The following is a 12,309-nucleotide window of genomic DNA, read 5'->3' as shown; positions in this document are numbered from 1 at the left end:
AAAAAAAACTTACGTTTGCGATAGTCTTGATTAATTCTGGTCCTCCTAAGTCCTGAAACGCCTCCCGACCAACCCCCTTATATCAAACAAAAAAAATCCTCCAAAAAATTAAAAATTTAGTATTTATTACATAAAAATGAGTAAACAAATATAATCATCGCCTATATCTTAATAATTAATCAGTTCAACGAAATAATAATTATTTCATTTTCCCGATTATATTGTATCCTTATTACAAGAACATCCTACTATCATCGTCAAATGAAAAAAAAATTATAATAAAAAACCGTTTGACCTGTTTTATAGGATTTACTTTTGCCATCACATCTCTCATCATCACCATTATATCAGATAACTACATCACAAAAGGGAAGGTGTTGCCAACAAAAAAAAAGTACAACATTTCAAATAATAATAATAATAATAATAATAATAATAATTTAAACCCTGCCAACTTTATAGAATGAAACTATTGGAAATATGGTGGAAAATTTAATTAATAATTCTTAAATAATTTGTATCTGTACAAAAAAAAAACCTAACGACCCTCCGTTTACAATTTGTCCAGATATTGGGCAAGGTCTGGGAGTCCTTCTTTCAGACCCTTCCTCTTACGTGTGTCCTATAAGAAAAAAAAAAATAATTATAACATATTCACTAGTAAAATTAAACTTAAATACAAGGTGTTAGAGAGAGAACTTTCTGTCCGGAAACAGTAATCATAAAGGGATTTTTGTTGGTACAACTGGCTGAATAAAAACAGGTGACTTTTCATGAATAACAGTAAAGACAATGCAGGATGTTTAAAGATTATTTGTCGATGATGAACTTTGACAGGCTGTCAACAACATGTATTTTAAAATTGGCTTATGTGGTGAAGAAACTGTTTAAAATTGTGATAAATGATGTAACTGTCGCAACCAATTTTTGAAAGACATGTCTTATTTATTAAAAGTGTAAATAGGCTCAACTTTGACAAGGTGTCATATTTGACCTGTCAAAGCCACATGTTTCAAATTTAAATTTAATGGTCAAATAGTGATTTAAAATGTAATACAAGAAACTTTTTGTTGCTAAACCTGAAAGCAACAAAATTACAGCAAATTTGGAAAAGTAGGTTTTACTCATTAAAAGTCTTAAGTTTGACAGGCTGTCATTGCTGACCTGTTATAGCCACAGATATTAAATTTAATTTTTATGGTAAAATAATGATTTAAAAACGTAATAAAAGAAACTTTTTGTTGCTAAACCTTAAAGCAACAAAATTATAGCAAATTTGGAAAAGTAGGTTTTACTCATTAAAAGTCTCAAGTTTGACAGGCTGTCATTTCTGACCTGTTATAGCCACAGATATGAAATTTAGATTTTATGGTAAAATAATAATTTAAAAATGTAATAAAAGAAACTTTTTGTTGCTAAACCTTAAAGCAACAAAATTACAGCAAATTTGGAAAAGTAGGTTTTACTCCTTAAAAGTCTCAAGTTTGACAGGCTGTCATTCCTGACCTATTATAGCCACAGATTTAAAATTTAGATTTTATGGTAAAATAATTATTTAAAAATGTAACAAAAGAAACTTTTTGTTGTTAAACCTTAAAGCAACAAAATTACAGCAAATTTGGAAAAGTAGGTTTTACTCAATAAAAGTCTTAAGTTTGACAGGCTGTCATTTCGGACCTGTTATAGCCACAGATATGAAATTTAGATTTTATGGTAAAATAATGATTTAAAAATGTAATAAAAGAAACTTTTTGTTGTTAAACCTTAAAGCAACAAAATTACAGCAAATTTGGAAAAGTAGGTTTTACTCAATAAAAGTCTCAAGTTTGACAGGCTGTCATTTCTGACCTGTTATAGCCACAGATTTAAAATTTATATTTTATGGTAAAATAATGATTTAAAAACGTAATAAAAGAAACTTTTTGTTGCTAAACCTTAAAGCAACAAAATTATAGCAAATTTGGAAAAGTAGGTTTTACTCATTAAAAGTCTCAAGTTTGACAGGCTGTCATTTCTGACCTGTTATAGCCACAGATATGAAATTTAGATTTTATGGTAAAATAATAATTTAAAAATGTAATAAAAGAAACTTTTTGTTGCTAAACCTTAAAGCAACAAAATTACAGCAAATTTGGAAAAGTAGGTTTTACTCCTTAAAAGTCTCAAGTTTGACAGGCTGTCATTCCTGACCTATTATAGCCACAGATTTAAAATTTAGATTTTATGGTAAAATAATTATTTAAAAATGTAACAAAAGAAACTTTTTGTTGTTAAACCTTAAAGCAACAAAATTACAGCAAATTTGGAAAAGTAGGTTTTACTCAATAAAAGTCTTAAGTTTGACAGGCTGTCATTTCGGACCTGTTATAGCCACAGATATGAAATTTAGATTTTATGGTAAAATAATGATTTAAAAATGTAATAAAAGAAACTTTTTGTTGTTAAACCTTAAAGCAACAAAATTACAGCAAATTTGGAAAAGTAGGTTTTACTCAATAAAAGTCTCAAGTTTGACAGGCTGTCATTTCTGACCTGTTATAGCCACAGATTTAAAATTTATATTTTATGGTAAAATAATGATTTAAAAATGTAATAAAAGAAACTTTTTGTTGCTAAACCTTAAAGCAACAAAATTACAGCAAATTTGGAAAAGTAGGTTTTACTCCTTAAAAGTCTCAAGTTTGACAGGCTGTCATTCCTGACCTATTATAGCCACAGATTTAAAATTTAGATTTTATGGTAAAATAATGATTTAAAAATGTAACAAAAGAAACTTTTTGTTGTTAAACCTTAAAGCAACAAAATTACAGCAAATTTGGAAAAGTAGGTTTTACTCAATAAAAGTCTTAAGTTTGACAGGCTGTCATTTCGGACCTGTTATAGCCACAGATATGAAATTTAGATTTTATGGTAAAATAATGATTTAAAAATGTAATAAAAGAAACTTTTTGTTGTTAAACCTTAAAGCAACAAAATTACAGCAAATTTGGAAAAGTAGGTTTTACTCAATAAAAGTCTCAAGTTTGACAGGCTGTCATTTCTGACCTGTTATAGCCACAGATATGAAATTTAGATTTTATGGTAAAATAATGATTTAAAAACCTAACAAAAGAAACTTTTTGTTACTAAACCTTAAAGCAACAAAATTACAGCAAATTTGGAAAAGTAGGTTTTAATCATTAAAAGTCTCAAGTTTGACAGGCTGTCATTTCGGACCTGTTATAGCCACAGATATGAAATTTAGATTTTATGGTAAAATAATAATTTAAAAATGTAATAAAAGAAACTTTTTGTTGCTAAACCTTAAAGCAACAAAATTACAGCAAATTTGGAAAAGTAGGTTTTACTCATTAAAAGTCTCAAGTTTGACAGGCTGTCATTTCGGACCTGTTATAGCCACAGATTTGAAATTTCGTTGTTCAACCTTCAACCAACAAAATTACAATAATAATAATAATTTTAAAGGTATGTTTGCCTAATATTCAGTAGATTTGTTTTTTATTTAGTTTGCTCATCTGTTTAAGAGCCCATTTTTCTTTCAATATCGCGAGTTGTTCTTAATTTCTCTAGTTGTATGTACTTGATCTGATTTAAAGGTTATATGGAATATTAGTTAAAGGCTCAAATTTGTTTAAATTTGACAAGAAATATAAGATTATACTTATTCCAGGCAGTAGAAGAGGTATAAAACTACTTAATTATAAACATCAATTTGCTGGAAAAAAGCTTAATAATTTTTATAGTAATTAAAAGTGTAATAAGGCTCAACTTTTACAGGATGTCGTCATTCGTGACCTGTCAAAGCCACATATATCAAATTTACATTTTATTGTTAAAGAATTAATTGAAAATGTAGTAAAAAAATACATCTTATTGCTAAACCCTACAGTAACAAACTGACAGCAATTTTTGAAAAGCGTGTCTTACTGATTAAAAGTGTAAAAAAGGCACACTGTCATTTATGCTGCTAAGTCACATATTTCAAAATTAGATTCTACTGTAAAACTGTAATAAAAGAAACCCTTTTTTGCTAAACATTGAAGCAAGTGAGTATTTGTTTTTTAAATAATTTGAACACCCTATAAACTACTACACAATTTCTCTGAAACACCTTGCGTATATAAATAAAATGTAAGTCCCCCTATTCTGGCTAAAAAGTATCGAAAACCTTAAAACCGAAACTAAAAGACTCTGTTTTCATTTTCCATCGTTCGCGAACGCTTTACCCATTAACTGGTTTAATAAAGCATTGTCTGAAGATGGCTCGAGCGGTTATTTTTGAAGGTACTTACTTGCACGATGGTGTATGGCCTGGATCCGGTATCCAACGGGTCTCCGGGTAAGATTTGCCAATGGTCGAACACGCACTGCGGGAAGGCCTGTCCTCCGGTGTTAGACCTGAGGAAGGAAAACGAATTAGAGAAGAAATCAATCAAAAATAATTTAAAAAAATGAAAGAAGTGGGTGCAATAAGCAATAAGGAATCGAGAAAATGTAACTGCCTGAAAGAATCAGGATATTTCCTTTCTTAATTCCTGAAAAACAAGAGAATATACCTGGAAAAAATAGTTTAAATTGAACAATTGCTATCAAGGATAAGAAAGTCAAAATGCAGCGTTTCGAGAGAAGAATCAGGATAATTAATTGGACACAACAGAACCTTCAGTATTCAACTGTAGCCGAGTTCAGTGGGTAGGATTTCCATAATATTATATAAAAATTTAACTTCCACTTATTTTTTTCAACATGAGATGCAGTTGATTGATTTTAATGTTCCTAGAAGAAAAGCAAGGGACTTAAGAGTGTTTGGTGTTCCAATTTACACAGAAGGCAAATTATAGCCCAAGAATTTTCCCAGGGGAAAGTAGATTAAATTATAGAGGTGAATTTGTGAAATTTGTTTGACAAAAGCACTGACGTCCAATCATATTATTAGAAGAATCGATATACAAACTTTTAAGTTTCGAATTCTTTTGGAGCCTACTTCTTTTTTTTTTTTTGTAATTTATCAAACGTTGGAGGTGCATTCTCAATTTTGGCTTTTTCTTTGACAAAACGATTGAATACGTACGTATTTAATAAATTTATAAGAGAAAGCAGCGTTCCCTTTCTCGTATCTCTGGCTCTCTTAGTTTCAAAGATATAAGCCATTCCATTTTTTTATGACACTTTCTCAACTTCCAGGGATGATAAATTTATTTTTAAACAATTTTGAAAAAACCTCAAAATAGGCGTCCAATGAAATTATTGATTTATGATTTTCATATCTTTAACTTTAGTGCTTTAGAGATATGGTCATTTTCTTGTAGGAAATTTTTGTCCAACTTCCTTGGCTAATACCTTTACTATTAAAGTGTCCAATGAGAAGTAAAATAAAGTATTTAATCTTTTTGGAACTTTAGATATAGACACTGGATTTCGATGATTTAAAAAAAAAATTAAACTTCAAAGAGAAGAATGTCTTTTAATTAATTAAAAAAAAAAAACATTGAAGTAGGCGTCCAACTGTTTTATTAGTGGAATCTATACAGGGTGTTACAGAATAAGATGCTGATCCTTAGGGGTGTTAATACTTAGGCGATTTTACGAAGTAAAATTCAAATAAAACTTTAGCACACACCCTCTGAGTATCAACAGCCACTTTTTTGATGTAGGAAAGTTTAACCCTTGGCGTCCGTACAGGAACGAAGGCTAAATATTTTTTTAAAATATTATGTACGACACTGTTTTTCCGTAAAATGAAACTATTTTTATAATCCCCAATCATTTTAGGGCAAATTTCATATCTTGATTTTTTAGTCCGATATGCGATTACCGCGAAAAAAAATTGATTTTTATGTATTACATATGTAATACATAAAATGTTAAGTAACACACTGTAGCTCAAAAAATTCTTCTTAAAACTACCTAAGGATTAACACCCTTAAGGATCAGCATCTTAATCTGTAACACCCTGTAAACAAACTTGCAAGTTTCCAACCCTCAAAGTTCCTAAGATATTCCCACTTGTTTGCAAAGATTTTTTCCCAACTGTTTAGAGGTAAAATTCTCAATTTTAAAAATTTTTGGCAAAAACACCGAAATAGGCTTCCAATAATTTCAGGATCAGCCATACTCCAATTTCCACGTATCCAACTTTAATTGCTTTAGAAATATGATCATTTTCTTCTGTTTAACAATTTTGGGAAAAAACCCTGGTTCACATACATCCACTAATTACTATAAACGAGTTTTTCTTGAGAGTAAAAACGCGATAGAAATATTTACAATTCACAGCATGCAGTAACAGTACATGTAAATAATGAGTCAACCAACAGTAAGTAGTAAGAAATTTAACCTCTTATTGATTTATGTATGCATACCTAAAGTACTACTATTTTTTAGTTTGTGACATAGAATCAAAAGTAATATAACATCCACTTTCCTAGTCTATCTAACTAATTTAAAATTAAGACCAAAAAGAAGGTAATTCTCAAAAAAGCAGTAGTAATTCTCGCTCCATAATAAGGGAACAACGTAGTGGCCTTCTTAACCTGGATATTCCATTCTGGCACAGCGCTGTTGCCATATGGAAATAGCCAAAACTTATACACATATCAGAAGATTCAAGAATTTTTTTCCTCTTGCCTATAGAGGCCTGTATACTAAAAAGAAATATATTGATACATTTAATTTATTATGCTTTAATTGTCATTTTAGGTCGATTAGGCCAGGCGATAGTCCTCGTCATAAAAATCGCGGTTCAGAGGTCTTTATTTTCGCCTCTGTTAAATGATTTTCTGAAGACGATCAATCTGTGTAGAAACTCTCAGTCTCTAACCTTAGATAGGTGCATTGGATTCTGATGATTAAAAAAAAATTGGAACTTTAGGGAAAGAATTTCTCAATTTTGAAATACGTTCGAGATATTCACAAATTTCCAAGTATCTTTATAGATATGAATAATTTTTTCCAGGAAACTTCAATCTAATATTTTCACTGTTAAACAATTTAGGGAAAAACACTGAATAGGCATCCATTTATATTAGAAGCACCAGGGATGTTCCAATTTCCAAGCATCTAACCAAGGTAAAAACAATAGGTTCCAATGATTTTTTTTTGGACATTTTGTCAACTTGAGAGGAGAATTTCTCCACTTTAAATGTTTTTTTGTGTGAAAATAATGAAATAATTTTACTAGATCAGTGGGAATTCAAATTTTCAAGTCATCTCTCCAGTATTAGAATTGTGGATATAACAGGTACGGATGTCCAAAGACCAATTTCCAAGCCTTTAGAATTTTGAGATATAGGAGCTAAATTCCACTTATTGTCTCGTGGGATCCTTGGAATAAAGAAATAAATTCCCATATTACTCGAACTAGGTTGATATTATTTAACGATTGGAATAGTATTTCATTACGAATCTGTACCCTGCGTTTCCAACCCAGAAAACCATAGAAAAACTAGACCAACTGGAGGATAAACAGGGTTCAAGTTTTTATTTTCCAGCATTGTTGCACAAGATTTCCGATATATATATATAAAAACCTTGCATGGGATAACGCTGGGTGGGTAAGCGCTGAATGGGAAAGGGACTTACCTAAGGTCGGCAGTGAAACCAAACGACTCGTTTACGGGCAGGTAAGCTTTAACGACGAACATGGGCGTGCCGGCGACTTGCATTTCTTCGAACACGTGCCCACGTCTCCTGTTTAGTACGCCGTAGATGCCACCGACGGCCACTTCGGGACACTAATAAAAAATTAAATTCAAATAAATTTTCTAGTTTTTGCAATTTTATTAAGGCGAATAATGTCGATTTCTTTTATGGATTTTGACTCGGTAAAAAAACATCAAAACCTATAGGAAGAAATCCGTTTGATTTACCATCTTGTGCAAACATTAAAGGATCTTGAACATCTTTTAATATTGAATAAAGATGGACTTACAAGTTATATACTTTTGAACAAAAGTCATTAATATAGATTGGAATTAAAACAGTGGCATATTTCTTAAATTGTTTCTATTATTAACGAAAGTATATTTTTCCTTGCACGGATATTCTTGAACGACTCTCTCAATTAGCCAATAGGTTTGAATGCACGTATGATGCTTTTTTTTGTTTGAGTGCTTTTTGGGTTATTTGATTAAATCTTTATAAAGTCCTACATTAGTTTAAATTAATTTTACCCTCTTATTATTTTATATGCAACTTAAAAGTAAAATAATATGGGCTTGGTATGCTGACCCCTGCTTAGAAATTACAATTTAGGGCTTTGTAATTTTGTTAGTTCCCAATAAGGCTACTTTTTGACTTTGATTATCTTCCACGAATTTGAAATAATTATTCTTTTTAAACCCTCTAAGCTTTCTCTGAAATCTGGCAATTTTCTTTAAGTTTCTCACTAGAAGTTCCAGTTTTCGGGATCGGGAACCCGTTTTGAAATCCCGGGATAAAAATCCAAATCCCGGGACCGATCCTAATTATATTTTGAATAAAATATTTAACAGTAATAACAGTATCCCGAGCAAATAAAAATGCAGTTAACTGAAAACAAATTATTTAAAAATTCAGAACTAAAAACATTTTCAGTACATTTGTACATTACGTATTACATACCTAGGTACCTAACAACCTAACTAAAAACTCTAAAAACAAACTTGAGACAGAAACACATCCTTCAAAAAAAAAAAAACTTTGAAATTAAACAGTTAGTTTTGTTTATAAAAAATAAAATATGCTCTTAAAAACGCAAATGTGACCGCCGAAGAAAAGGCTCCTTCAGCTTCGACACTTGTTGGCGGTACTGTCAGTAAATATTCATAACACCGTTGCAAATATAAACCTCTTAATCCTCCATTCTCGTAAAGTGACATTTCTTTTTTAATTACGTTAATAGTGTTTAGGCGTACTTTGGAATTTTCCGGTCTTTGAAAATTGGGTTTTGTAGTTACAGATACAGAACCTATTGCCTCTTGCATATATGTTACAAAAAATCGGAATTTTCGGGATTATTTTTCAGGATTATTTTTCAGGATTAAAAATGTGCCGGGATCCCGGTCTGGAAACCCTATTTCTCACGCTTTTGGATAATTTTTTATTTTAAATATTGTTCAGGAAGGAGGATAAAACAATTTTAAATTTATTCCAGGGAATTGACTCTTGTTTTCTGGTCACTCTCTTGCTCACAGAATTTTTCCAGGTAATTTTTTCCATATTTTGCACGTTTTTAGAGTTATTTCCTTCTTTCATGATTCTGAAAGAATTTTCCAGCTTTTTCACTACTTTCAAATATTCTTTTTTAATCTTCCAAGAACTATATTAAAAAAGTTCAAATTCCTGGCGTTTTTTTCAGGAATTTATTAACATTTCCCGCAATCTGATCATTTTCTTCACATTTTTCAGATGCTTTCTCGCCTCCAGAATATTTTAATACTCTTTTGCATTAACTAGGAACTTGTTTTTTTTCTCGCCATATTTTCCGGGCTATTAGTCTCTGTCTTGTTTGCTAGAAGTTTTGAATCTTAATGAACACATCCCATATAGTTGTTGATTTTTTGCCAATGTTCTCCAAGTTTTAGCAAGAATCACTTGTTTGCCACGAAATTTGTTTTTTCTTTCCAATTTCGAATAATTTTCTAGGAATTATTATTTCCAACCTCTTGAGGGTCACCTCGCTCAAGAATTTGAAAGTATTTATTATCTCCTAGAAGTTGCAAATAATTATTTCTCATGCTTTTCAGGCTTTTGGGATATTTTTTTAAAAGTCTTTCAGGCACTTTCTTATTTCCCAAGAATTTAAAACATATTTTCATGGTTTTCAAGTAATTTCGAACTTACGAATTTGGAATAATTTTTAATGTTTTCCACGATTAAAATTTTTTTAACACCTTCTCTAAGCTTTTCTTTCAGACATATTTTTCAAGATCATAAAACAATTTTACATTTATTCCAGAAAACTGTTTGTCCAGCCACTTTTTTGTCTTGCAGGATTTTTCCAGTAAATTTTTTATCCTGTTTTCTAAGTTGACAAAAAAAACAAATAAAAACACAAAGTCACGGTCTCACAACATGTAATTAAACGGGCTAACGTGTTTCGCTCTAGTTAGAGCATCATAGATAGATTGTTTAATATCCCCTTGTCAAAAGAAGCTTTCGCTAAATAATTGAATATAATAAAACATATTGCTCTCAACAACGGATTTCCTCTTCATTTAACAGACAAAATTTATTAAAAATTTTTAAATAAATATAAATTGACCTACAATATTGTTCATAATAACGACTCAATAAGTTCCTTTAGATCCTTGACCTTTTTTGGTTCTATCTCCGTAAATTTAGTAAGATTCTTTAAATCCCTAAATGTAAAAATCGCGTTTAAGACGGTCAATAATTTAAAGAACCAGTCAGTAGAGTGGACAAGGCAAGCATCCTTTCTAAATCGGGAGTTTACTCTTTAAAATGTGACGATTGCAACGCAGTATACATTGGCCAGTCTGGAAGAAAAATCTGTACACGTATTAAAGAACACGTAGCGCTTTTTGAAAAATTTAAAAATACCAATGTCAGTGATACCAAATCAGCGTTTGCGAATCATTTGCTGGCCTCTACTCATAATTTTTCTCCGGGGGTCGGAGCTGAAATGCTTCATGAATGCCCTAAAGGTAAGAAGCTTGACCTTCTGGAAAAAATGGAAATTACAAAAGCTAAAAAAGAGTCCTGTTCTTGTGTGTGTGAATGACGTGTTTACTTTTGAACCTAATTTCATTTTTAACAATTTAATTTAGCTAAGTATCGTTTAACAATTTCCTTGTAGTCACTTTCTTTCAAATTACATTGCTAACGTGTTAAGTTGTTTTAGCATTAGGTCCGTATAGCCGAGAGGTTTTACACTTATACTTATAACCTTGTTGTACCGGGTTCGATTTTCGTTGAGTCTATGTTGTTGCGTTCCACTTTTTATTTTTTTTATTTTCTGCTTTGTACAATTTATAACCTTAAAATTATTGTTTATTTATGTACTGTGAAGTGTGTGGATGACTTCTAAAGGTTTTTTATTGTTTTATGTAAGTTTTTAGTTTTGTTTAAGTAGCATCTTTATTTTAGGCCTGATGATGCTCTAACTAGAGCGAAACACGTATAGCCCGTTTAATTACATGTTGTGAGACCGTGACTTTGTGTTTTTATTTATTTTTCGTCAATTTTGTATATTGGTCTCTTAGAGAATAATGGATGAGATTTTTGGATCTGTTTTCTAAGTTTTTACAGGAATTGAATTATTCCTGTATTATCTTCCTTCTTTTTTTTATATATTAAAAAAAAGTTTAAATTCCTTGCTTTTTTTTCAGACATTTTCCAATATCTCAGGGAATTTGATGATGTACTTCACATTTACAAGGCTTCCAGACTCAATTTTCCCTCTCTTAGAGATTTAAACACCTTTATATTTTACAGGTGTAAAACCTATTTTATTATATTATTCTTTTCTTTTTATTTTCAATTTTAATATACGTAAGTTTTAAAACCAAACTCTTTTAATCTATATTTATTCTATGTCAATAGATGCTATAATCAATAAATAACTTTATATATTTAATAAACTGTATATGGCTAAAGCTCTCTAATAATTGGTCCAGAGGATACACAAAAAAAGACTAATGAGTGAATAAGTCAGAAAGTAACGTTTGAAAGAAGTGAGTGAAACAGATGTTTCTGGTGGCATGAGGGTACTGAAATTAATAGTGGTGAATATGAGAGAACCAGTTGATATTTAGAAGTATGGCCAATTATGAGTAACTTTGTACACATCTGTTTTATATTGCGCACTTTTCTTTCACTTTTGTTCAATTAGGAATAAATGCATGTATATTTTAATATTCCAAAGAACAGTAATTGCTTGTGTTATTTTTATTTGATGTTTGAGTTTTTGTCTGACTATAAGATGAAGATTAAATTTGCAATTATTGCATATACCCATTGGCTTAAAACAACTTTGACAGGTAATAAAACCACATTTTACACAGGCTAAGTACCTGTCTTGTAAGGTAGAAAATTGATAAATTGCTATTAATGTTTATTAACTCACTCCTATACGGTATATAAACAAAACTTACTTGAATTTCACACTGATATACGGGTTCCATGAGGCGAGGTTTGGCGGTAAGCAGACACGCGTACAAACAACGACGAGTGGTGGGGATGATCTGACCGCCGCCGCGATGGATGGCGTCCGCGTGCAAAGTGACGTCGTAAATGTTGAATCTGACGCCGCGCAAGTTCTCTTCGGACAAGACGCCCTCTTTGGTCGCCCATTGGAAACCTGGTTTT

At 30.9% G+C, this 12,309-nt stretch overlaps 1 protein-coding gene across 2 annotated transcripts in view; it reads right to left on the bottom strand.

Moving 5' to 3' along the window:
* Positions 1-104: 104 nt before the first annotated feature.
* Positions 105-12,309, bottom strand: part of LOC126743060 (eukaryotic translation elongation factor 2) — a 39,662-nt gene continuing 27,457 nt past the window's right edge. For both annotated transcript variants that reach the window (XM_050449990.1, XM_050449991.1), the window contains exons 9-12: positions 12,096-12,301; positions 7,582-7,733; positions 4,293-4,398; positions 105-622 (exon numbers count right to left, since the gene is read on the bottom strand). In XM_050449990.1, the coding sequence (XP_050305947.1) occupies positions 554-622; positions 4,293-4,398; positions 7,582-7,733; positions 12,096-12,301 (533 nt within the window). In that variant the 3' untranslated portion in view covers positions 105-553. The remainder of the gene's footprint in view (positions 623-4,292; positions 4,399-7,581; positions 7,734-12,095; positions 12,302-12,309) is intronic.

Source organism: Anthonomus grandis, chromosome 12 (assembly GCF_022605725.1).
Source record: "Anthonomus grandis grandis chromosome 12, icAntGran1.3, whole genome shotgun sequence".
NCBI classification, from domain to species: Eukaryota; Metazoa; Arthropoda; class Insecta; order Coleoptera; family Curculionidae; genus Anthonomus; species Anthonomus grandis.
This window is presented reverse-complemented; position numbering and strand designations above follow the sequence as displayed.